The sequence below is a fragment of the Suricata suricatta genome, chromosome 7 (assembly GCF_006229205.1).
Source record: "Suricata suricatta isolate VVHF042 chromosome 7, meerkat_22Aug2017_6uvM2_HiC, whole genome shotgun sequence".
In the NCBI taxonomy this organism is placed as follows: domain Eukaryota; kingdom Metazoa; phylum Chordata; class Mammalia; order Carnivora; family Herpestidae; genus Suricata; species Suricata suricatta.
Genome location: NC_043706.1, coordinates 145,212,023 through 145,239,505, shown reverse-complemented (window position 1 = coordinate 145,239,505; position 27,483 = coordinate 145,212,023). Strand labels below are relative to the sequence as shown.

General features: G+C 45.6%; 1 protein-coding gene across 13 annotated transcripts in view; it reads right to left on the bottom strand.

Annotated features, from left to right (window-relative positions):
- FAM120B (family with sequence similarity 120B) overlaps nt 1-27,483 on the bottom strand; it is a 92,339-nt gene that overhangs the window by 46,270 nt on the left and 18,586 nt on the right. For 12 of the 13 annotated variants that reach the window (XM_029944754.1, XM_029944741.1, XM_029944743.1 and 9 more), the window contains 3 exons: nt 16,522-16,623; nt 8,814-8,986; nt 4,400-4,492 (listed from right to left, as the gene is read on the bottom strand). In XM_029944754.1, the coding sequence (XP_029800614.1) occupies nt 4,400-4,492; nt 8,814-8,986; nt 16,522-16,534 (279 nt within the window). In that variant the 5' untranslated portion in view covers nt 16,535-16,623. The remainder of the gene's footprint in view (nt 1-4,399; nt 4,493-8,813; nt 8,987-16,521; nt 16,624-27,483) is intronic. The other variant, XM_029944747.1, reaches the window with a different exon arrangement.

The following is a 27,483-nucleotide window of genomic DNA, read 5'->3' as shown; positions in this document are numbered from 1 at the left end:
GCTGATGCACAGGGGCACATATACCCCCATGTTCATAGCAGCACTGTCAACAATAGCCAAAACATGGAAAGAGCCTAAATGTCCATCACCTGATGAATGGTGTATATATATAGTGGAATACTACATGGCAATGAGAAAAAATGAAATATGGCCATTTGTAGCAAGGTGGATGGACCCTGAGGGTGTCATGCTAAGTGAAATAAGTCAGGCGGAGAAGGACAGATACCATATGTTTGCACTCATAGGTCTAACAGGAGAACAGGAGAAACCTAATGGAGGACCAGGGGGAGGGGAAGGGGGAAAGAGAGTTGGGGAGAGAGAGGGACGCAAAACCTGAGAGACCATTGATTACTGAAAATGAACCAAGGGTTGAAGGGGTGGGGGGAAGAGGTAGCGGTAATGGAGGAGGGCACTTGTGGGGAAGAGCACTGGGTGTTATAGGGAAACCAATTTGACAATAAACTATTTTTTAAAAATAAATAAATAAATAAAGGTAGAGTCAAGCTTGTTGAGACAAGAAAAATGTTGGTGGGTGCAAACTTAACAGGGCACTTCTTAAACTGCCCACGAGTACCAGCCAGCAGGGATGCTAGCCCTGCAGCCATGTGGCTCCACTGCTGATGGTGAGGACAGGGGTCAGGAATCACCCAGACAAGGCACTCTTCGGCAGTGGGAGTGGAGTGAGGCCCTGGGGGCGGCGGACCTTGTCCTGTCTACCCTCACAGCATCTGCACAACCAACCCAATCAACCAGGACAGCCAAGAGGGAGTGACCCTGGGCGAATGAGAAGGTAAGCCACTGATACCACATCTGTTTTCAGTCTCGCTGCTGGTTAATAACTTCCATCCTCCTTGGGACACTTTCCACAGGGGCTCTGGTGGTCCCCAGGAGTGGCCCTTCACGTGAGGAGAAAACACACTGCCCAGTTACAGTCCTAACAGGGAACCAATGTCAATGACAGCTGGCACAGACCCCATTTTTGATGGAGAAACTCCAACAACAGAGAAGGAACCTGGTCTGACTGGAGGCCATGACTGACGAGTGCAGAGTAAGCACTGAGCCAGCGAGAGAGAGGGCCCAGCAAGGCGAGCTCCTGCTGTAGTCACTCTGACATTCCCTCAGATCCCTCCCTCCCAGTAATAGCGCCTTTCTTTTGGAAAAGACCCCTGGTTGGGTGTCAAGAGTCTATATCACTTTGACTCTGCCAACGAAAAGGCAGGCATAGGATCACACACTTGATGTGGACAAAGTCAAAGAACACCCCACGATGCCGGCAGGAAGGTGTCCCCTCCGACTTACAGAAGAGAGGGGTTGTATTCTGCTGCATGTTCATAAGAGCTTGTTAGAGGTCACGTAGCTGGTAACTGACAGAACCCAGAACATACCCTCATCAGCATGACCATGAACTCTAGCTCGCTCTGCTGCCCACCCTGCCTCAGTTTCCCTATCCACAGAACAAGGCAGGAGACAGCATGACCTCCAAGCCCTCTCTCTGCCCGCCTGCCTGTTTAATTTCACTAGTGAGGGTCACGGAACAGACAGGCCGGTGGTAGGAAGACAGCAGTCTGGGAGGAAGGCAACGATCTGGCATTAAGAACTATACTACCTTACTAATAACTGAAAATCCACTTTTAAAAAGTGTGTTTTGCCAAAAGGGGGAACAGTGATCAGTTGTTCATACTCAACATGAAGAGCTAACGTCATCCTCATTGGTGAAAAGCTGAGAGCTTTTCCTCTAAGATCAGGAACAAGAAAAAGATGTGTACTCTCGCCACTTTTATTCAACATAGTGCTGGAAGTCCCAGCCTGAGCAATCAGGCTGGGAAAAGCAATAAAAAACAGCCAACTAAAAGGAAGAGGTAAAACTGTCACTATTTTCAGATGACGTGATATTACATACAGAAAATCCTTAAGACTACCAAAAAATGGTTGGAGCTAATACATGAATTCAATAAAGTTGCAGGATACAACATTGATACACAAAATCTGATGCATTTCTATACACTAAAAACGAAACAGCAGCAGGAGACACTAAGAAAACAATCCCATTTATAACTGCACCAAAAAGAATAAAATACTTAGGTATAAATTTAACCAGGAAGGTGAAAGACCTGCACTCTGAGAACTGTAACACAGTGATGAAAGAAACTGAAGACAACATAAATGGAAAGACAATCCATGCTCATGGATTGGAAAACAAATATTGTTAAAATGTCCATATTATCCAAAGCAATCTACAGATTCAGTGCAACCTCTATAAAAATTCCAGTGGTATTTTTCACAGGAATAGAACAACCAACACTAAAATGTGTATGGAGCCACAAAAGACTCAAAGAGCCAAAGCAATCTTGAGAAAGAACAAAACTGCAGACATCATGCTCCCTGATTTCCAACTATATTACAAAGCTATAGTAAGACAGAACAGTATGGTACTAGCATAAAAACAGACACAAAAATCAATGGAACAGAATAGAAAGCTCAAAAGTAAACCCATGCATGCCTGTATGGTCAATTAATTTGTCCTCCTGGTTTAGAAGTGCCACCATCAAAAATACAAAAGATAAGTGTTGGCGAGTATACTGAGAAAGGGGAGTCTTCTTGCACTGTCGGTGGGAACACTAACTGGTGCAGCCACTGTCAAAAACGGTATAGAGGTTCCTCAAAAAGTTAAAAACAGAGCTCCCATAGAACCCAGCAGTCCAACTTCTGAAGGCAGTTAACTCACCATCTTGAAGAGCCATGTGCACCCCACATTCACTGAGGCATTACTCTCAATAGCTGAGATACGGAAACAACAGAAATGTCTATCAACTGATGAACAGATTGAAAAAAAAAGATGTGGTGTATATACACAATGCAATACTGTTATTATTCAGGCATAAAAAAAGAGAGAGAGAAAGAAATGAAATGAAACCTTGCCAATTGTGGTAACATGGATGGACCCTAAGGGCACTATGCCAAGTGCAGTAAGTCCGAGAAAGACAAATACCATATGATTTCACTCAACTGTGTGATCTTGAAATTTAAAAAAAGCTCCTAGTCACAGGCTAGTGGTCACCAGGGGCAGGGGGGTAACCAAAATAGGTGGAGGGGGTCAAAGGGTAGAGACTTCCAGTGAGAACATAAATAAGCCACAGGGTGTGCATAGTTAATTCTGCCGTGCCACAGACCTGAGAGCCGCTGAGAGAGGAAACTGCCCAAGTTCTCATCACTAGAAGAACATTCTGTAACTCTATGTGGTGACAGATACTAACCAGTCTTACTGTGGCGATCATTTCACAACAGACACATATACTGAATCATCATGTTGTGCACCTGAATCTTCTATAATGTCAATGATACCTCAATAAAAAAAGAATCAGTACTAACCTACTAAAAACCCAAAATCCAGGATTTAAAATGGAGTCTTGCCAAAAGAGGAAAAAAAGTCTACTTTTAAAATGAACTTTCTTGAATATGATGTAAAAGTGCTGATACAAACAACCTAGACCCATTCATTTAATTGGGCACTAGTTTATGAAGCCAACCTAGCACCAGGAGTTCTGAGATTAGATTAGAAATTGTTTAGAAATGAGATTGATTAGGTTTTTCCGCTAGAAAGACAAGTGAAAACTAATTCAATTAACTAGAAACTATGGCTAAAACTCTTATCATTATCCAATGACATTCACAAAGCAAAGTCTTGTTTCCACAAACAGCTGGCATGACTGTGGGGCTTCTTCTAAGAAATAACCATCAGACTTAAGAGGGTGTGACTGCCAAGGAGAGGGGCTGGGGTTAGCTGCGAATGGGCTAGTTGGTGAAATTAAAGGAGTAAACACCATGAATGTCATGAGTCTGAATATCCTCCATTGACCAACACTGTTTACTAAACACTCCATAAGCAAGGGACTGGGAGAGGACACAAGGCAGGGGGGACACGGCCCAGCCTCAGAGAGCAGACACCAACTCTGGGAGACAAGGTGTGTATGAGCCAAAGTCACTAACACCAGAAAAAGGCATCCTGTTTCCCTAACCTTAGTGAGGCTTACAAGGCATCTTATTACTACAATACTGAGTCAGGATGAAGAGCTATGCATCTCTCGGCACTGGAAAGAGGCAGCACTTGTGAGCACATGACCCAGCTGTGACAGAGGTCTGGATGGCCATTTCCAAGAAATGCAGGACGCCATCTGTACAGAGATCTGCTTGAACTTCACTAGCCCAGCAGGACTCGTGGCTCCGTAGTTGCAGAGATGAACTACACCACTGCACCATGGAAACATCTTGGCTAAATATGTCTTTTTACCTTTTCTGTGAAACACCAACCAAAACTAAACAGAACAAAGGGTGACGAGAGCACTGACCCTTCGGTCGGACAGGGTGTCTTCAGAACCGTGACAGTGAATCGCGCCAGTACCTGTAAGTCCACAAGCTGCACGGTGGATTTTCCTTGGAGGCACAGGGCCTGAGCAATAAAGGCATGCAGATCCTCCAGGCAAAGGGTGTCCACCTGAAAGGGGCAGAGGAAGAGAACCAGCATTAGCTCTGGGGAAAATCTGAGGCTCTGCACATGGGCTCAAAGACTAAATGCAGGCGCTTGCACAGGGCAACAGAAGAGGCAGAGGTGAGCAGGAGCCCACAGCCCCGGTGTAAAGCCCTCATGACGCCCAGGGCCCAGCTGGACCAGGCCTGGTCACTCTCTAGCGAGGCAGAAATCTCTAGGATAACTGGGAGGAGGATGAGGCACAAGCAAGCTGGACTCAGAGCAACACCAATTCCCAGGGCTGGCAGTTTAGGGGTTCGTAGCATGAGCTGGGGTGATCAAGGCTGGGATAAACGTGCACCACTGCCAGCCCCGGTAAAACCTGTGTACTCAGCTTCCGGCCTAATGAAACCACAACTCCCACTTCGGAGCCCCTCCGGTCTTCCGTGGAATTGGGGCGAACCAAAGTGCGAGTGAAAACGAGGAGGCAGGGCTTTGGAGAAAGAAGTGGACGGGGCAGTCCTGGGTCTCCGCTGCGAGACGGGATCGAGAGCAGCAGGCTGCTCCCAGACGCCATCTCCTCTCGGGGCTCCAGGGCAGGGACTTTTCCAGCTCAGCCATCAAAGCTGCCAGCCAGACGGAAGCGCCACAGTGGGCCTTGCTCAGCATTCCCACTGCCATCGTAGGGATACAAGCCCTTCTTTCTTGGAAGGGAACGCATTCTGTGGCAAGTACACACCTGGAGGGAAAAAAATCAGGAAAACCACCACGAACCCGTGGATAAGAATTCTGATTCTCCCTCAACGATAAAAATGGCGAATATGTTTACTCCCAATAAAAATGACCCCATCATAAACAGAAAGACTGTTCCCTGGGGACTGCTGCTCCCCCCGGCCAGGCTCTCCTGGCCTCTCCTGGAGAAGCAAATATTTCTGGCATCCGTCACCTCTGCCCCATGCAAGGCAGCAACCCCGTCACCACCCTGCCCTGGTCCATTTCTATTCGGAAGAAGTTGTTGCCTTTGTATAAATGACAGCTACAATTATTTCAGGAAAAGCCCAAAAATCTACAGATGTGTAGTACTCATGACCAACAAAAAAGACTCCAATCCACAGAAGCCAGACCAAGCAAAGAACACGTTGTTTCTTTTTACTCCATAAACCTAAACTACCTCTCTCTGTTTAGACTGGGTTTGTTAACATGTAATTCTACTTGTCACCATTAGCAACTTTTGAGTAAGATGTCATTTATGAGAAAAGCACAACCATCTCATATGTCATGGTTTTCACACTTAGCCAGCCGCACGCCCGGCCACCATCTCTGCAGCTAACCAATCTCACACCACAGCAGAGGGGGCCAGATTCTTAGTTAACACCACGGTTTTTAGAATTTCACATAACAGACATTATTATTATAAAGCATTTGCTGTACCATAAGTGATAAAATATATGTACACTTGCTCTGACATAAACTTACCCTTCCAGAGAATTTTCTCAGATAAACTTTTAACAGAAAGTGTTGCTGCTAAATTGGAGGTTATGAGACAAGTCAGTTTCTCCATAGGTTCTATACCACCCACTGTACATCAAAACATTTAACTTAGGCTTAACCATATAAAAATACAAAATTGTTATAAATTTACCTTTTTACCCTTATGAAACATAACAGAATAATGAACCTGTGAATACATTTTAGTATTCATCTCAGAGATGCCACTGATGTGTTGATTCATTGTTTTTCAGTTTTAAAGTCTATTTAAATGTGCCCTTATATCAAACCAACATGTCTGCCTCGTGCTGACTCCCACTGGAAGTATTTTTATTTAAAGGTAATTACTAGTATTACCAAAAAGAAGATAAAGGTAGGAATTCTCTTCCAGATGCTTATTTTGCTTCAGGTTCAGATGAATATATGAGATGTAAACCTACACTCGACCTGCTGTGTGGTCTGGACTTTTTTCCGCTGGTAATGGATTTTCATAACTGACAGTCACCTGCACAAGTGACAAGCTGTGATGAGTGACCGCCACTGGGTCCAACAGCCCGACTCTCGTACTGAAAAAGTAGTCCAAACTGCACCCCCCAAGTTACCGTCCACATGCACACAGGCATTAAGAAAACACACGAATGTTTCCTGATGAGAAGCCGCAGCTCCTGGTGACCCACCTTTCCCAGTCCCCACGACGGCCCCCTTGCAGCCGCAAATATGAGCTGATGATGCATGCTTATGTGATAAATAATATCAAAGTAAAAGCAGTTTTACACTTAACAATCCATCCTCTATTCATTTATATTTCTGTGTCTGGCATGAATAATGAAATGTTCTACTCCAAACAGTCATGCGGGGCACCGGGGTGGCTCAGTCGGCTGAGGGTCCAACTCTTGATTTTGGTTCAGGTCATGATCTCACAGGTTGTGAGATCAAGTCCCATGCTGGGTTCTGCACTGACAAAGCGGAGCCTGCGTGGGATTCCCTCTCTTCCTCTCTCTTTGCTCCTCCCCAGCTCCACACTCTTTCTCTCAAATAAACAAATATTAAAAACAAAAGCTTCAAAAAAACAGTAATGGGGGTGCCTGGGTGGCTCAGTTGGTTAAGCATCCGACTTCGAACATGTGAGGTCATGATCTCACAGTTCGTGGGTTCAAGCCCTGCGTCAGGCTCTGTGCTGACAGCTCAGAGCCTAGAACCTGTCTTCAGATTCTGTGTCTCCCTCTCTCTCTGACCCTCCCCTGCTCATGCTGTCCTTCTCTCTCTCTAAAATAAATAAAAACAGTAAAAAAAAATTAAAAAAACCAGTAATGCAAAAACTAAAGTTTACACTGGTATATGCAAAACCAGTAATGAAGCAATAAACTCTCTAGGAGTTTTCTAACCCTAACACATTGTCACAAAATGCAAAATGTAGACTAGCTATAGCCTGGCAGAGACCAAAGAAAAACTGAGAAAAAAAAAAGAAAAATCAGTATAATGTTTCCTTGAAATACATTCTCACAATAAGAATAAGTGCATTAATGAAAATCAATAACTCATAAGGTAAATTCAGGTTTGAGAAACAGTCACGTCCCTTTCTACTTTAGCCAAGTGAAAATCTGATGGTTATGGCAAAGAAAGAGACCCAAGGTCTATCACATACAGAGACCAGAGTAGAAGACATGATGGCCCGAAGGGGTCAAGAGTACGGGAGGTCTCAATGGCTAAAGAAATAGAGAAGTGATTGCAAAAGTCTTTTTTCTTGCTCTGTGACAAAAGTGAGACAAAAATCATTTAAAAATAATACAGCCAAGAAAGGGAAGTGGGAGAGGGAGTGATCCGGTCCTTCCTTCACTGAGGTGTCTAAACCTTACCCTGCACACAGGCAACTATTAAAAAGGCAAACACCGGGGCGCCTGGGGGGCTCAGTCGGTTGAGTGTCTGACTTCCACTCAGGTCACGATCCCATGGTTTGTGGGTTTGAGCCCAACGTCGGGCTCTGTGCTGACAGTTCAGAGCCTGGAGCCTGCTTAGGATTCTGTGTCTCCCTCTCTCTCTGCCTCTCCCCTGCTCATGCTCTGTCCCTGTGTCTCAAAAAGAATTAAACATTAAAACAAATTTTTTTAAGGCAAATACCTTCATGGGCACTTATAATTCTCACACGTCAAGTGTAAACCTAAAGAAGAAGCTGTGCAACTCGTTGAGGGGCACCAGTCGAGACCCAGCCCTGTGCCTCGCCCGAGGCCTCCTACCCCTGGTTTGGTCGGCACGCAGGACACGCACTGTGACGACAATGATCCTGGGGCACATTTTACCGGCCCTTCGGCAAAACACGCTTCCTGTTTTCCACGATGTAATGTCCCCGTCACCCCAGGGGGGAACCGTACCTTGCCCCAGGCTGCAAGGTGAAGGGAAGTGCTCAGTCAACATCTGGAGAGGAATGAGTGAGTCGGCCTTGGACAGTGGAAGCGATCTGCCAGGAGCCCTGGGCCTTCTCACCGTAACACTGGACCCCAGGACAGGAGTCGCCTCCCAGACCGTGACAGCAATAGGGGCGGTAGCACATGAGTCAAAGCACTTGGAAAGCATAAGCAAAGTGAAAGCAGGTTCCCTCACCTGCAAGGTTTCCCAAGCCTCTACTGAGCTTGTAAGGACTGCAAGGCTCCAGGCCCGACAGCAGACAGGCCTCTGCCCTGGGTGCCGACAGGGGACTCGTGTTTCAGTTAGAGAACTGCGGGGGACTCGTGATCGCGGGCTAGACGCTGGGAGGGTGACCCGGGAAAGAGCCGGTGGCCGTCCCCCAGACCCCTGCTCTCACAAAAGGCCAGGGCAGGCGTGAGGAGCCACTACAACACCTAGAACGAGGAGCTGAGGTTACCTGTACGAAGAGGTAGATCAAGAGGCAGCACAAAGCCTTAAAGGGGTTCTCGACTGCCTGCAGCTCTTCTCTTGAGGAGAAAAGGTCGAAGCAGCCGAGGAGCGCGTCCAAGCGGTGGGCTTGTAACCCTGGGTCTTGGTTCAGCCACAGTAATTTCAAATTAGGTGTTCCTCCTAGGTAAAATTAAAAAGTCCACTTATCATTATTATTTGCACCACCAAGTTATAACATGCTTCTTGCAGAGACAGCTGTAAACGTAAAAACCACATTTTCCTGGGTTCTACGTGCAGAAAGCCCACGTCACCAGGCACGGTGCCCCAGAGGGTGCACTACACAACCGCAGGCTTGGGTGCAGGGCATCTGGGGGCCCCGGGCTTTCCAAAGCAGGTCCCTCTAACTAGTGAGTAGAAATTCCTATCATTTTTAGTGTTTCATTTCCATATACATATACATTTAAGTTATTAAACTAAAATTAAAAAAAAAGAGAGACAACCGTTACTCATTTACTTCAATCACAACAAATGACCACGTTGAGTCCGTAGGAAGGATGGAGGTCTCACGGTGCCTGCAGACAGAGCTGGACTCCAGGACGAGCCAGGTCCCTGCCCGGGCAGCGGCCGGGCATTTCTGTAGGGCCACGCCTGAAAAGCCAGAACAGCTGGGGTCTAAAACCCGGTAACCAAATGCTGTCAGAATTAAATGACTCAAAAAGGAAGCTCTCCTTCTCTCCTTGCATTTCTCACAGTTTCTCACAGTATTATTTATGAATCTCACAGTATTACTTAATATGCTCGGTTGTGTATCTCCCACCATCAAAAGTGAAACAACCCAGCAAAAGTCACCTGCATTTCTGAAACAGCTGAAGTGTTTCCTCCATCAAAAAACATTTATCACTATTTTGGAGAGAAAATCATTTTTGTTTTGAAAAAAAGAAAATACTGAAGATAACTGGCAAAATAGAAAAAAACAAAACAAAACCCCATCCAATCTACGGCATTAGTTAGTAAGATGGAGATATTACTCCAAGACGCTCACAAGGGTCAGCTGTGACCTCTCAGAAACATGCTTTTCAGGTAAATAATCGTCTTGCAGGGACAGCGAACTGCAGCCCATGAGGCGAATCCAGCTCATGCTGCTTCTGTAGGCCCATAAACTAAGGATGGTTCTCACGGGCTCAAATGATTGAAAAAAGAATATTTTTCAACATGAGAAAATTACATGAAATACTAACTTCAATGTCCCTAAATAAAGTTTTATCGAAATAGCACCACACTCATTCACTCCTGTGCTGTCTGTGGCTCCCTGGGCAATCTGAATGCAGAGCTGGGCAGCTGCAACACAGACCACACTGCCCCCAACGTCTACAACATTTACATCTAACTCTTTATAGAGAAAGTTTGCCAAGCCCTGACTTCGGGTAAGGGATGACTTTCCCATTATCACAGTTATTTCCAATATACTAAAGTAGTTGAAAAACATTTTTTTTTGACTCTAGAAGTCATGTGTTGTAAAAAAAAAAAAAAAAAAAAAAAAAACTTAGGAAAAAAGCAAAAAAGCATAAGAAAATAAAAATCATCTATAACCCTACCACTCAGATATAGCCATATTTTAAAATACAGCTTCTGGTCCTTCTTACAGTGCATGTAAAACATTTACACACCCAGCTAAGAGGCCAAGCCCCATCACAGTGCAAGGGGATGGACAGTGGAAAGATTTTACCTTGTGCCTCATGTGCTTACACATAGGAGTTTAACACAGTGCGCCTGAGACTCACGAGATCTACTCAGAGCCACTACAGGGGCAGGGACACAGCGACACGCTGACGGCAGTTGCTCCCAGCCTGCGCATCGTCCGGAGTTCGTTAAAACTGCCGATTCCCGGGTCCCACTCAAGGCCTACTAACTCTAATTCCAGGGGCCAGGGGGCAGCAGGCTGCTGTAACACGCCCTCCAGGGGATTCTGATACAGGCAAACTTTGAATACCAGGCAACAATCTTTCACAAAACAGCTAAGAAATAATTTACGCAGACAAAAATAACTTACCAAAACAAAACCCCAAAAAACAGCTAAAAAATCATTTACACAAACAAGAATAACTTACCAATAATAAACAAATTGGTTCTTGAGGTCTAATGATAAAATAGATTATAGAAAACCACCAGTTTGAAAAATCAGGTCCTCAGAGATTAGAGAATTTTAATCCCAAATTCAATCAATTATTCAGTCAAGAAGTAGGTACTGAACACCCGCCTGCATATTAATGGGAGAGATAAGACACCTCCACAGCGTTCTCCAGAACATGAGGGTCTTTGACTTTAATACAAGACCACCGATTCTGGGGCTCTCATTTTATGCACAAGCAGTACTCGCTGGGCCGTGAGGGGACCCTCTGATGACCTACAGAATGGCTGTAAGTATAAGGTAGTCCTCTTCCTAAGTGCTGTCCACAGAGATCCACTCCTCAGTTGATAGATCTCATCATCTTAAGCCATAAGGGGTGAATTTCTTCAAAGGACCATTTACATTAGCTCTCTTCGACTTGTAAACTCACTCTGGTCGAAGTGGTCTCTAACCGTGGTATGACAACCCAAGAGGGCTGGGCCTGCCTAACACACAAGACCCTGTTAGTCATTTCAGTTTAAGGAACGCCTGAGTGGCTCACTCGGTTGAGTGTCTGACTCTTGATTTTGGCTCAGGTTGTGGGACTGAGCCCCGCATCAGGCTCTGCACTGAGTGTGGGGCATGCTTGGTATTCTTTCTCTCCCTTCCTCTGCCCCTCCCCCTGACTCATGTGCTCCCTCTCTAAAATAAATAAAATGAAAAAAAATTTTTTTAAAGAAACCTAATCTGGGGGCACCTGGGTGGCTGAGCTGGTTAAGTATCCAACTCTTGGTTCCAGCTCAGGTCATGATCTCGCGGTGGGATCAAGCCCCGTGGTTGGTACCAGCTGACAGCTTGGAGCCTGCTTGTGATTCTCTCTCCCCCTTTCTCTCTTTGCCCCTCCCCTACTCATCTACGCATGTTCTCTCTCTCAAAATAAATAAGCAGTAAGGGCAGCCCCTACACTGCCCCCAGAGCTCCATGGGCAGCTGAGACGTTTCAAAGAACCACAGACCTAAACAAGCAATCTCCTCTTTACGCCACCAACTAGCATCGCATCTAATCTACATGAGCCTCGAAAACCTACTTACATAACTTGGTAAAAGACTTTGTGTGAACAGATGATCAGGAAAGCCTGGGGGCCCTCCGGGGGACCTGAGCCCACAGACGGTGGGGCCGAGGGTCAGGGAAGGAAGTCACTCTGTGTGATCTCGAGAGATGCCTGGATGGCCCACCCCTGGCAGAGGGCTGCTGGGTGTGCATCATGACTAAGAAAGCAATGTGTTTGTGTTTCTACAGCAATGAACACTAGGGAGTGAGTAAAGACACTCCTAGGACTCTAAGCCAGGGCCATGCTCTGTGGTTTTTATATGGAAATACAGATTTCAATAGCTGTGTTTCAGAGTCATCTTAGGACTGTTTCCCTTGTACATTGCTAGGGTGACAAAAACCCTATACTTGTCTGGCTTGTGTCCACTGTCAGGATGCGACTGACGAGAGTTCTCAAAATTAAACACATCTTATGTCTCACGTTCACCTATGAAGGCTTTAGTTCATGAGTCTGATTTACATGAATATTTGTTTAATAGAGCATCCCTGGCCAAAAGAAAACAAATTAAAAACCCTGAAGACGCATGCGCAAACTCAATCTTCACTATGGCTGGGTAAACCTGAAGAGCCTATTTATAATGAGCAAAAAGACCCCTCTCATTTAGCTATAAACAGAGTGGAATGCATTAATATCTCAATATATTAAGCTCTAGTCTAAATGTACATGGATGAAATGTCTAACTTCACGCTTGCAAAATGACACTGCTTCACCACACCTACCTAATGCATTCCAACTACAGTGCATGTGGCTATAAAAAGCAGTCAGTGTGAAATTCAACTGTTGGCTTATGACTCAAATGTGTATCTGTAACACATTTATTTGACAAATCTCCGAACTATTTTTACAAATGAAAAGAAAACCACAATTGAGGTTTCTAAACCCATTCCTCTCTTTGTTAGAAATGCTTATTTAGAGAGAGAAGAGCATGTGCACAGGGCAAGGCAGGAGCAGAGGGAGGGAGAGAGAATCCCAAGGAGCCCAGCACAGGGCTCCGTCCCACAAACTGCAAGATCATGACCCAGGCTGAAACCAAGACACTTAACTGACTGAACCGCCGTGGCCCCCTAGACCCATTTCTCTTGATCCATGACATCAGGCAGGCAGTTCTGGAAGCGGCAGTCCCGCTGTCACCTCCTCACCAGGGGCGCACCCATGCACCCGGATGGCAGCGGGCAATTCCTACTCACCACCCTCGGAAGCTGCCAACATCTGACAAGACTTTCTTGATCTGCACACACCAGGTGTCAAGGTGAAAAGTGTCAACAGTATATAGAAGAGGGGCTGGAATAAAAAAGCTTCACTACACTGCCCAGCAAATGAGGGCAGAGGTCAGATACCGCCCCTTCTTGTAGGGAACCAGCCATTTCGTCTCATTTCATTGTGTAGCCTCCTAAGAGGACCTGCAAGATTTGGGTGAGTAAAATGTCCTTATATAGCCAGAAATCTAAGTTCATTTACTAATTCTTCAACAACACTTAAAAAAATTACAGGTTGACAAATTGCCAATTAGATGTCTGTAATGAGCTGTCCCGGGTTTCTAAAATAAGGGTACGCTCATGAGGACTGAAAAATGACAATGAGCCAATGAGCAGGGGAGAAAACCACTACCTCTGTCTAAAGAAGAATCTCCAATTCTGGAGCTAAAAATGCTATTTCCAATGCCCGCCTGTCGTTTGCTCCCAGACTCACTCCACGCAATGGGGAGCACCAGTAAGTGAGGAAGAAGAGCACGGCCCGCACGCCCACAGGCTCTTCAAGAGCTGTTTCCGGGGAAAGGAAGCTAGATTTCAAGGTCCACCCTTCTTGCATCATTGGTAACAGCATGTCTCGCGACATGATGCGAGATGAATGAGACGCTAACATGTAGTAACACGTGACCACGTAACACAGATTAGGCATGTGAGTGCATCTTGTGTGCATCTACATCTGACCGTACACACCTGCACAGCCCTGCCCGGGAAGGTAAGCGCGCTCCCTGAAGAAAATACGCCAGTAATGCCATTTATTTTTCGGCTCCCTGGCTGGTCAATTTTAATTCTTTCTCCTTTTAATACTACATGGAATGAGAAAGAAGGAAATCTGGCCGTTCTCGGCAATGTGGACGGACCTCGAGGGTGTCATGCTAAGCAAAGTAAGTCAGGTGGAGAAGGACAGATACCACATGTTGTCACTCATAGGTCTAACAGGAGAAACCTAACAGGGGACCATGGGGAGGGGAAGGGGGAAAGAGAGCTAGGGAGAAGGAGGGAGGCAAATCATGAGAGACTCTTGAATACTGACAACAAACTGAGGGCTGAAGGGGGGAGGGGGAAAGGGAAGGGGAGATGGACATGGAGCAGGGCACTTGTGGGGAAGAGCACTGGGTGTTATATGGAAACCAGCTTGGCAATAAACTATAAATTTAAAAAAATAGTAATTCCTTCTTTTTAGGTAATCTCTGCAATTTTCTGCTCCCGTTTCCTTTCCATTTTGTTGAAAAGTATCTTGTGATTTTTGTTTTATTTCTACTATTTAAGAAAGCAAGCTAAATCCAACGTGCTGTTAGAAGAAAGCCTTTTTTCATAGAAGAACCCGGTGGTCTCTCTATCAGCAGACTCACCAAACACTTAACATTTGCGAAAACAACCTGCCTGAAACTCTCTCAGGAGAACAAGGAAAAGCAGCCGTGCGCCCGAGGTGACGCTCTGTGGCCGACAACACCGGCGGCCCGGCCTGGGCTGCGTCCCGCACCCACACGCGAGGCACCGGCTCCGCTGCGGCAGGAAGGAGGGCGCCGGCCAGGGCCCCCGGGCTTTTAACAACATGCGGCCTCCGCTGGGAAAACGCCTGTGACAGAAACATGGGTGGTGTCTGGTCCTCCATTCTAGTTTAAAAACTGTTTGGCATGTTTCCTCAGGGATAGAGAGAAGTATTTACTATTTTAAAAATCTTGTAAAAAATTTAAAAGAAAAAAGCAGGGGGCCTGGGTGGCTCAGTCAGTCGAGTGTCCAACTTGATTTCAGCTCAGGTCATGATCCCAGGGTCATAGGATGGAGCCCGGGGGAGGCTCGGCACCGACAGTGGAGCCTGCTCGAGAGTCGGTCTCTCTCAAAAATAAATTTAAAATCTTGTCATTTTTGTATTATTAACATAAGCATAAACAGAGTCACTCATATAAATTATCAGCAACGAAAGCTCAGGATCACATCCAGGTCACTGGCAATGGGAGATGAGTGTGCCTTCACACACGGCCCTCTGCCAGAGCAGAGCCTGGCACACCGCCCTGCGTGGGTCTCACAAGCAGAACCTGTGGGTCCAGCAGTGCTGAGAAGACCTTTTGCATTAGCCCCAGAAGTAGTCTCCGTGACAATTTTATGACCTCCAGAGTTTATTAAAACATGTTAGGGAGTGGCGTTTAAAACTAACTCATAATATAATGATGAAGAGTCAAATAGTCTCTTTAATTCAAACCATGAAGAAAACTATAATAATCCCTTTTCATATTATTTTTGGAAAGATACAGTAAGATGGAAATAATAAAACACTTCTGAAAAATTATTTTCGCTATCCTTTCAAAATATTTCTGGCTATAAAAACAAATGTCAATTCATCTTCATTTTTTTTGATAAGGACCTTTTTAGGTGTGAATATATCACTGGGAGAATAAGAAAACATTCTCTATAGTAACTTTCCTCACCTTCTCCCTCAGTACAATTCCATTTATAAGAAAAATACTTTGCAGTGCACACATCCTTATTTGGTAAACTACAGGCCTGTGTGATGGAAATAATAGTGGCATGAGAATTTAATGCATACAAAAACGGAACATCAAAGTTTTAGAAAGTATTTGTTCTCTGACAAGGCGAGGGAAACTAAAAATAAAACCTCTCCCCTTCCTCCTCCTGGACCTGCCTTGGTATAGAACATCCCCCTAGTCCTAAACCTGTGCTCCAGGCACCAAGAACTTGCAGGAAGAAAGGACTTCAGCTAATTTCTAGGGGGACTTTGTTTTTCCTTCCCTCCCATCAAGGGTTTTAAGGTAACACTCACAAAAGGAAAACTTACTTTTCCAGCTGAAGTAACTTCCCTTTGCAGTTCATCAAAACACACTTCCAGTGTTAGGGAGGAGACAGAGCAGACTCAAGCACAACGTCAAGAGCCCAGCCCTGTGAGTTCAGTGGGTGTTCACTGAGCAACAACCAGGGACGGGCCTGCAGACCCGGCAGCCATGGGCTCAGACCCACAGCCACACTCCTCCTGGGGCGGCACGCTCTCCCTAGTGTGGGCTGTGAACAGGGCACAGGTGGGAAGAGGCAGTCAGGCAGCAGACTGGCCCAGACTGTTTCCAGCTGTGTTTGAATGTTATAAGACACACACACTCCTCTTAGGCCCAGGGTTAAAATGGAAATTAGTTTAAGCGCAGTTCTAGAAAAAAGTGTTTCCACGATGGATCCATCATTGGATTTGTATCATATGGTGAACAAACGTGTGATTTATTGAAACCAAAGCCATCTGTACCTGGAATGTTCATCTGCAGAGGCCTGACGAGGTCCGGGCGCCTCAGCGGGTTCCCAGAGTACACAAACCACTCCTTGACAGTGGGGCAGGTGCTGGCGCCTCCTGAGTAGAGACAGCTGGATGAGCAGGTGCGCGAGGACCGACATTCATCACCAGGTGAACAGCGGGACACACCCAGCTCCACCGGGGGCCAATTTCAAGCTGGTGAGTACAGCGCATTCCCACATCCAAGGTCACTGAGAGGCACCTCAGGCCAACAATTGGTTCCCTACCCTCCAATCTCATTTCAACAAGAACAGTACCCTCTGAGGCGGGGGAATCGGCAGGATAACTGGGGCACGCAGGCAGTGATGGAGGGCAGAGGGGGCCACCTCGATGGTTCCCAGGGCATCCTTCCTTGCACGCCTCCCCCTGCTCCATATAGCGCTCAGTGAAAACCGGGAGGAGGACAGTCCTTTCTGGTCTTCAGCTCCCTAGTTCACGAAACTATCAAGACCACTATTACATTAGACCATTCAAAAAGCTGGCAGGAATAATATAGAACAAAGGCATTTCTGGGGACACCTGGGTGGCTCAGTTGGTTTAGAATTCAATTTGACCTCAGCTCACGTCATGATCCCAGGGTTGTGGGATCCAGACTCATGTGGGGCTCTGCACCAACCACGGAGCCTGGTTATGATTCTCTTTCCCTCCCCCTCCACCCTCTCCCTTATTTCTGTGTGTGCTCGCATGCTCTCTAAATTAATTAATTAATTAATTAATGCTAAAAAACAAAACAGGCACTTCTGTATGCTGGATTATTAATTGCTATTAAAAATTCAGTTTAGGGGCGCCTGGGTGGCTCAGTCGGTCAAACCTCCGACTTCAGCTCAGGTCAGATCCCACGTTCGTGAGTTCTGGCCCGCATCAGGCTCTGTGCTGACAGCTAGCTCAGAGCCTGGAGCCTGTTTCTGGTTCTGTGTCTCCTCCTCTCTTTGCCTCTCCCCCTCTCATGCTCTCTCTGTATCAAAAATAAATAAAACATTTTTTAAAAAAATTCACTTTAGGGGCACCTAGGTGGTTCAGTCAGTTAAGTGTCCAACTTTAGCTCAGGTCATAATCTCGTGGTTCATGGGTTTGAGCCCCATGTCCGGCTCTGTGCTGACAGCTGAGAGCCTGGAACCTGCCTCAGATTCTATGTCTCCTCTCTCCCTGCCCCTCCCCTGCTTGCGCTCTGTCTTCTGTCTCTCTCTCTCAGAAATAAACCATTAAAAAAATTTTTTTTTAATTCAGTTTATGGGTCGCCTGGGTGGCTCAGTTGGTTAAGTGTCCGATTTTGGCTCAGGTCATGATCTCAACATTCATGAGTTCAAACCACACGTTGGGCTCTGTACTAACAGCTCAGAACGTGGAGCCTGCTTCAGAGTCTGTGTCGTCTTCTCTCTCTGCTCTTCCCAACTCACAGTCTATCTCTTTCAGTTTGACTTCTGTTCTACCTTACTCCGTGAACAAAGGTGGAAGGTGGCTCTCCTACTCCAAATGCTCCCCTAGCTTGGGGTCCCCAGGCTGCAGTCTCTCCAGCATCCAAACCTCCTGCTTCCACGCCTGCCTCCCCTCCCCCAGGGCCCTCTTGACCCCCTGACCCTTTGAGGTCTGGTTTCCATCCCCACACAGCTCAGCCCTGATTAGACCATCTTCAGACTCACCCCATCCATGCCATTCTCTATGTAAATGCAGGCTTTTGGGTTTATGCTTTTTTTTTTTTTTTTTTTTTTTTTTAAAACAATGTAAGTTAGACCAGGCTGCTCACCCTAATGAAAACTGCACAGTAACAGCCCAAGGTACAAGCATCAGAGTGCAGACCTGGGAGCACAGTGAGCCCCCAGCCCCTGCCCCACCGCACCCCATCCGCCCTGGTGTCCTCGCCTAGGTCTGCACGCGGCGGCCTACAGCGCTGCCTGGGTTTCTGGCTCACCAGCCCCTGGGGTCGTGTGCTGCCTGGCTGGGCCCCCGGGGACCCCAGCTCTGGCCCACATCCTGCTCCTCAGCTGGGGTACCTCCTGTCCTCCACCTCACCATGCCCTTTCTCACCGCTGCATGTGGGCATGCCCACACCGCTTCTCCCACTCTCCCTCCACTTGAGACCTGGGTGCTTCCCCACTGCGGTTCTCTGGTGGGCACTGCACACGCCTGCGTACTCGCCCCGCTGCCCACTCGATCGAGCTCCTGGTACCAGAAGTGAGTCGTCTTCAGGGTCCCGGGGCATATGCTTGTTAACTTTAATGAATGCATTCAACTTAGCCTAAACCCCACACATAACAAAAAGAAAAAGAAAAAAAATCTGAATAGTATTCTTATGGCTGCTAAAAAACAAATACAAACACCAACCCGCTTTCTGTGTAATCCTCTCGGCCAAGGTATTCATCACACTGAAAAACAGTCTCAGCTGAGTGAAAGGTGTTCTCAGCTGCTATTTCCGAAAGAAGAGCATTCTCTCACACCCAAGACAAACGTCACCAGCTTTCAGTGCCTCGCTGGATGAGGGCACTCACACAAGTCACACGCCGCCTCTAACAACTGTCTCCTTAGAAAGTACTGAAGCTTTTATAAAACCACATTTTAGATCATCTTTCATCTAAAACTGCTCCAAATCTCTAAATATAAGGGTTTGGGGTTGACTTCTCGGAGTTTTAATTCTAAATGACAGGAGAAGAAAGTAGTTTCATGATAGGCACCGATCCTTTAACCACCACATAGATTTTCTTTGATTTCCTTTCCTATTAAGACCTAGAGTAGTCAGCTTTTGGACAAATATTCCAAGAGAAATGCCACACAGTAGTCACTTCCTCAGCTACAATCCAGGAAGAGCTGCCCAGGGAGACCAGCTCAACAGGCTCTCCAGGCCCTGCTTGTGCGCAGGGCACACCCTGGGCCGCGGCCACACCGCTTCCCTCTTCTCCAAAAGTCAGATCAACACAGACAGCAAATTCCTTCTTTTCTCCGTAATTTAGGATGGTGAGGTTAGTTACGTCCACATTAACTCTTAACAAAGTTTCTCTTAACCAACCAAAGAACAAAAGCTTTTGCTTTTAAGGTGACTGACTTAAATCCAATGAGTTTCACTGAACGCACAGTTCAGTCACGGAACAAGAGTGAACCACGATGCTTAGAATGGCGGTACCTGTCAGCTACTGACTATGCAGAGGCTTGAATATGAAAACCCTCAATTTTTATTATGTAACAAATTAACTAGCCAGAGGAGCCTTGCTGATTTGAACTTTCACTCCCTAAGTTGTGGGCCAGGATCCAGGAAGTGACGGACATATTAAAATGAGTACTTTTCTGAGGAGCAAGGCAAGTAAAGGAGCATTAAATCACTGTGTGGGTTCCACAGGCCCTCTGGCACTCTGCTCCTCCCCTTGTGAGCTGTGGGGCAACAGGACACCCAAGCTGCGCCCTCACCTCCTTCCTCTGTCACGAGAGCCTACTAGGACAGCGCACGGCACCTAGAAAGTGTTGTCGACATTGACCAAGAATTAAGCCTTGTAGTCTAGACAATGATTTTTCCAAACCTAAACATTCAGATGGCAGCATTTTCACTTTTAACTCAAATTATCCCTCCTATAGACACAGTTAAACTCCGCAGTCCTTCCAAAACCCGAGCTAGACCTAAGTGTTACCTGAGATCCTCTTAAAAGAAATAGATATTGCTGGAAAAAACCTATAGTTTGCCTATTATCTGGGGTTCCACATAATTTTAGAGGTTTTGTATAAAACTCCTTAAAGAAAACAGACAATAAACTCTTGGACGTTAGTCTGAGTGATAGTTCTTTGGATCTGTCTCCTGAGGCAAGGGCAATGAAAGCAAAAAATAAACTATTAGAATTTCATTAAACTAAAAAACTTCTGCACAGTGAAGGAAACCATCAACAAAACCAAGAGACAACCTACTGAATGGAAGAAGATATTTACAAATGACATATCCAATATTGGGTTAGTATCCAGAATATATAAATAACTCCTACAACTCAACACCAAAGACGCAAACCATCAAATTAAGAAATGGACAAAGGACCTGAATAGATATTTCTTCAAAGAAGACATCCAGATGGCCAATAGACACATGAAAAGATGCTCAATTATCACTCATCATTATGGAAATGTAAATCAAGACCACAATGAGATACCATCTCACACCTGCCAGAATGGCTAGAATCAAAAAGACAAAAACAACAAGTGTTGGTGAGGATGTTGAGAAAAAGGAGCCCTTGTTCACTCTTGGTGGAAATGCACACTGCTGGCACTACTATGGAAAACAGTGTGGAGGGTCCTCAAAAATTAAAAACATAAATACCATGTGATACAGTAATTTCACTTCCAGGTAATTTCCCTAACAAAATGACAACACCCCTATGTTTGTGGTGGCCTTATTTACACCAGCCAAGGTACGGAAGCAGCCCAAGGTCCATCGGTAGGCGAAGGGATAAAGACCTGACACACACACAGCATATCAGCCAGCCATAAAAAAGAATGAAATGCTGCAACAACAAAGATGGACACAGAGGGTCTCACGCCAAGTGAAATACGCCAGATGGAGAAAGACAAGTACCATATAATTTCACTTGTACGTGGAATCTAAAAATAACAAAACAGATGAACAAACATAAGCAGACTCATAAATACAGAGAAGAAAGTGGTGGTTGGCTGAGAAGAGGCGGGGGCGGGGGGGAGGAGGGTGGATGAATTAGCGGAAGGGGATTAAGAAGGAAACTTTCAGTTACAAGATAAATAAGTCACGGAGATGGAAGCACAGTGTAGGTAAGGTAGTCAACAATCCTGGAATAAGTCTGTATGGTGACAGATGGTAACCACACTTAACATGCTGAGTCGTTTTTAATTTATATAAATGTGGAATCACTGTGTTGTACACCTAACAAACATTGTATGTCAACTACACTTCAATTAAAAACTTTAAAAATTATAAAAAGCAAAACCCTGTTTAAGCAGGAAAACAAAATTTCAGAAGTTTTAATCTGGCCTGCACTTTAAAACTAGAGCAGTAATATATGCAACAGTTTGGTGTGCCTGAATTGAAATGAAATAATCTTAAATGCCTAAAAATCAAGAAAAAGAGAAGAGGAAATTGAGTTTGGTAATTCCCAAAAGAAAAGGCTGATTTTCTTGAACTTTCGTCTTGCCAGGCTGCACATGCCAAGGAGTAAAGTAAGAACTTGAGAAAAGTTCTCTACTAGTTTAACTCCCTTCAAGCTTGTAACATTTTCTACGGAAAATGGAAGAAAGACATAATCAAACTCGGTCTTCTGCTATTCCCAAAGGACAGACATGTGGCTCCACGGGGTACGGCCTTCTGTGTGGAACGAAGACGTCTCTTCTGGGAGCATCGCCACCCTGGCAGCCCGTGCCCAGGGAAACCCCACCTGGCTTCTGCGCACCTGCTCCGCAGGCCTGTGCTGGGAGCAGCAGGCAAGGGGGAGAGAGGAGAAGCGATGTCCACCGCAACCTCTCAATTACTGGGATTTCCACGTTTGAGAACATCCTCAGACTTTTAAAGAAAGACACCTGTCCTTATGGTTCTGTAATATTTTAATGCTGCTGGTTTAATTTATGCTTATATGTGGCCTTAGTCCTGAAAAAGTTAAAAAATTGCCCAAACATACTTTTTTGTGTACACATATCTAGGATTTTAATGAGCTGGTGGCCTGGACAGTGACTATTTACTTGCAGGGCCGGCTGCCCCACCCTGAGACCACCAGCCTCCTCTAGCTGTGAGGGGTTCCTGGAACGGTGCTGGGGGAGAAGGAGGGCAGAATGGCGAGAGAAGAGTGCCACCGCCACCCCAAACCGTGGACAGCCGCCTGCGCGCCGGGCTCCTCCCAGCCTCATTGCCTGAGGAGGGGTCAAGGAGGACACAGTTTGCCTTGGCATCTTCCCGGGTTTTTTTGATTTCCTAAAATTTATAAGGCTTCACAGTGGCCAGTGCTAAGCTTCTTATGAGGAGACAGTCAGAACCTGAAGAAAAGTCAGACTAGGTATGAAGGTAGGATGGGCAGAGGCTGGCATGGTGGCAGTTTCTCCCCATCTGGGCCCATGACACCGGGCTGTCTAAACAGCATAGTCGACCAGACACAATACACAGAGAGTTGCCAGCCAAGCACCCCAACACAATCAGACAAGCCGGAGTTCCCAACAGACCAGCCATCCGAGCTGTACCCCGAACGGGGGACTCTGAAGTGCCAACCTATTGGTCCAGTGCGTGTGCTTTTTGGCTCAGACACCCACTGTTGGCAGCTGTGTGAGTTGAAGAGCTTTGTTCTGGTGCCCAGGGTCTACACCTGTGGAGGGGAGGCACTCTTGGTTCTAAATCTCACTCTAGTCAAGTGGCTCCCACTTGTTGGTCAGGCTGGGCTCAGAGAAGGCTGCTCCCCTCATGGGACCTGAGGGCTCATTACTCTTCCTCCTCTGTCTGAAAGTCTACCCTTACAGTCCTCTTCTAAGGAAAGCTTTGCTAAGTGGAAATACTCCTGAAAAGGTCTTATTTTAAACATACACTCAAAAATCAGATATCTATCAATCACCTAATTTACACCAAGAATCTTCTGGGGACAGTAAAATGCCACCTGACGGTCTCTGCTAGCTTGGCTGACACCCAATGGGGACAGGGGACATCAGACGAGCCCGTGAACAACTGTGATAAGATCAGAACGAAAATACACGGTCCTTTTTCGATAAACGAGTAAGGGAGGAATTTGGGGGAATTAGTTTTTAAGGGCATAAGGAATAGAATTGATCAGAAGAATGGCCTGAGCTAGAAAAAATAAAAGCGGTATTTGTCAACATGGATACAGTTTCTAGAGCAATGCAAGTGAATGGGATCACTTGGGTGTAAAAAGGTCAAATGCAGTTTGAGGACCTCCCACACGGAGCAGAGAGCAGGGGCCATTGCATGGGGTCCCCGCAGAAATCTGACTGCTGAGGAGGAGCCGGCAGAGAGACAGCATCTGCAGAGAGCAGACAGGCGGTGGGCGCACTGGGGCGCCCGGCCTCGACGAAGGAGGAAGCGGAGAGGGAGACTCTTCCACAGGCTGACAACGAGGTGGTGAAATGTTACCACAGTGTAGGAGAAACAAACCAAGAGTTAGAAGACTAAGAAATACAGAATATCATCTCAGGAAGTAAAACATCCATTTATTAGCAGTTCTAATAACACAAACAGAGATAACAGAGAAGAGAAAACTTTGTAAACATAAAGGATAAAGAGGCTATCATTAAAACCTTGCAGAGGAAAAAAAGTCACCAGAAAAGGAACTAGAACCACACTAGCACATGACCTCATCACCACCTCTGATACCAGAGTCGGGTGGGAGGTCGCCGAGGTGCAGGCAGAGCTGCTGACCAGGCCTCCCACCAACACCTCTATATCTGGACACATTTCCTTTCTCTTCTTTTTTTTTTTTTTTTTTAGTTTTTCATTTATTTTGAGAGAGTTTATTTTTTTCGAGAGAGAAAAATATTTTGTAGGTGCATGAAAGCAGGGAAGGGGTAAAGAGAAGGGGAGACAGAATCCCAAGCAGGCTCGGCGCCATCAGTGCACAGCCCGATGTGGGGCTCGAACTCACAAACCGTGAGATCATGACCTGAGCTGAGATCAAGAGTCAGACACTTAACTGACTGCACCACCCAGGCACCGCTGGACAAATTTCTGAAGCCACTGCATTCTTGAGTTGGACAGAGGCACTCTGCAGACTGCAGCCTAGGGAGGGAGAGCCCAGCAGAGCAAGAAAGCCCCTGAGATGAGGAGACAGAGTCTGCAGATCAAGACTGTGAGGACATCTGGGAATGTAACACAGAACAGCAAAGAGATGGCACTATGCAGAAAGGGGCTCCCAAAATCTGCCCGGAGGTACCCTTGAGGTCCGTGTTGAGAACTGAGCTCTATGTGTTCAGAGAAAAACTCAGGGAGGCTAGACAAGACAACTACTGACCAGCCCCCTTGAGCGACCACCAGAGCCTGCACAGAACTCCACAACATCAGAATCCTAATGGCCAATGTGCAGAGACTTCATCAGGCACCTAGCACTCAGGTGACAGCCCAGGAAGGCCGACCCTCAGGAGCAGGGCCACCCCAGCTCTAGAGTGACATTCCCACAGACCTACCCTAATAAAGTGTAAAGTTTAAGGGATCAGGTAAATTAATTGCCTGACGAACCACAAGTCAATACCCTTTACAGATCCAAAATCTTCTAGCTTACAGTCTACACACAATGGACATGAGAAAAGCAGAAATAGATGAAAATAAGCAGAAACCTGCGGCCTTCTTATGAGGAGGAAAGTCAGTAAATAGACCCAGGCCCAGAAATGATGGGGCTGATGGAGTTAGTGGACAAGGACTTGGAACAGCTAATAAAAATAAATTTAGGATTTAAGGGCAACCATGAAGGCAGGGGAAAAAGAAGAAATGGAAGATATTTAAAACGCAGCTGAAAAACACAGTATCTGAAATTAACATTCCACTGAATGGGTTACAGTAGATTAGATGTTACAGAAGAAAGGCTCACGAAACTTGAAAACCAAACAACGGGAACCACTCAAATTGAAGCACAGAGAAAAGAAGCTTAAAAGCAAGCCTTGGTGTGTAAGGAGCACACGAGCTATAAATCATGCATGTAACCAGGAGGCCCAGAGTAAAAGGTGAAAGCAAGAGAGACACAGAACAATGTTTGATGATTTAATGCTCATTTTATTTCAAATCTGATGGGAAATATAAACTCCATGATCCAAGAGGCTCAAGAATCCCAAGCAGAACAAACACCGAGAGTACCACTCCAAAGCTCAGCTTAAACAGATTACTGAAAACCAGTGCTCAAGAGAGAAATCTTACAAACAGCCAGAGAGAAATCTCTAAAATCCTATATACAGCAAAATTACACTTTTGAAAAACAGATATTTTCAGGGGAAAAAATATCAGGAAATTGAAATGAGCATGATAAGAAATCTAAAAGCAAGTTCTCTAAAGGAAGAAAGGTGATACTAAAGAAAATCTGGATCTACGCCAGAAATGGTAGACATAAAACACTTTTCATTTGTAAACTCCTCTCAAAGGCAACTTACTGTTGGAGATGATGGTGAGAAAATTATAGCCAATGGGCCAAATCTGGCTTGCTTGTTTTTATACAGTTTGAAAGCTAATAATCTTTTCATATTATTTCAAATGCTCAGAAAATTATCAAAAAAAGTGTATTCTGTGACACAAGAAGATAATATAAAAATTCTAATTCTGTGACAGGAGAGAAGTGGATTCCATGTCACCGAAACACCGCTAACTCTGGGAGCTCCAGCTGTCACAGGTGTGCGACAGCAGCAGGGCGGGGTCACAGAGACCACAGGGGCCCTCAAAGGCTGAAGTATTTATCATCAGGCCCTTTGCAAAAAAAGTTTGTCAACCCCTAAAGTAAAAATGAGAATCACATATTATGGGATTTAAAACCTATGCATAATCTCAAAAGAGTACACATTATAGGTAATATTCTTGGCATGACCAACCATTTCTGCATTCTCAAAATAACCAAAATATGGAGATGGAGGACAGACACGCGGTCAATGGGGGTAGGGCCAGAGGGCAGGACACGAAGGGCAGCATGAAGAGTCCCTCTGTGGTGAGGGACCAATTCTGTATCCTGACCTAGAACAGAACTGCATAAAACTATACACACATACAAACAGATGAGTGGATGTAAAAAACAGTAAGAGTGATAAAAATTATACTAATGTGGGGCACCTGGGTGGCTCAGTTGGTTGAGTGTCCAACTCTTGATTTTGGCTCAGGTCATGACCCCAGGCAGGGGAGCCCTGTGGCAGGCTCCTCACTGAGCGTGGAGGCTGCTTTAGATTCTCTCTCTCTTTCTCTCTCTCTCTCTCTATCCCCCTGCCCCCCTCCTGCCCATGTTCTCTCTCTTAAAAAAAAATTATACTAATGAATTAACATGCACTTTACTATGTAAGATATCATCTTTGGGGGTAAAACTGGGGCAAAGGTACATGAAAGTCGATGCACTATTTTTCTAACTCCCATGAGTGTATAATTATTTCAAAATAAAAAGTTTAGGGGCGCCTGGGTGACTCAGTCGGTTAAGTGTCTGGCTTCGGCTCAGGTCATGATCTCACGGATCGTGGGTTCAAGCCCCGCATCGGGCTCTGTGCTGACAGCTAGCTCAGAGCCTGGAGCCAGCCTGCTTCAGTTTCTTTACCTCCCTCTCTCTCTCTGACCCTCCCCTGCTCGCACTGTCTCTCTCTGTCTCTCAAAAATAAATAAAAAGCATTAAAGAAAAAAAACCCAAAAAACCAAAATAAAATGTTTAAAAAATATACAGAAGACATAAAGCAATAATAGCAAAAATGATGGGAAAAATGAAAGTTTACTGCTCTGAGGTTTTCAAATCACACACAATGTGGTATCATACTATTTGAAGGCAAATTGTGATAACTTAAAAGATGTATATGGTAGCATCAGACAAAGCCAACTTTAAGACAAGGAGTATTACCAGATATTTTTTAAGGGAAATATCATAATTTTAAAAGGACCGATTCCTTAAGAAACATAACAATCCTCAATGCATGTGCACCTGACAACGTAAGTTCAAAAATACCTGGAGCAGGGCGCCCGGGGGCCTCAGTCGGTTAAACACCTGACTCCTGATTTTGGCTCAGGTCGGGACCTCACAGTTGTGAGACAGAGCCCCGAGTTGCACTCTACACTGACAGCCCGGAACCTGCTGGGGATTCTCTCTCCTTCTCCCTCTCTTTTGCCCCTCCCTGCTTGCGCGCACATGCACTCTCTCTCTATCTCTCAAAAAATCAATAAAAAATAAAACTTTTTAAAAAGTTTCAAAAAATATTTGAAGCAAAATCTAACAGAACTGAGAGAATAATAAAAACATCCACACTAACGTCTGCAGATTCCAACAT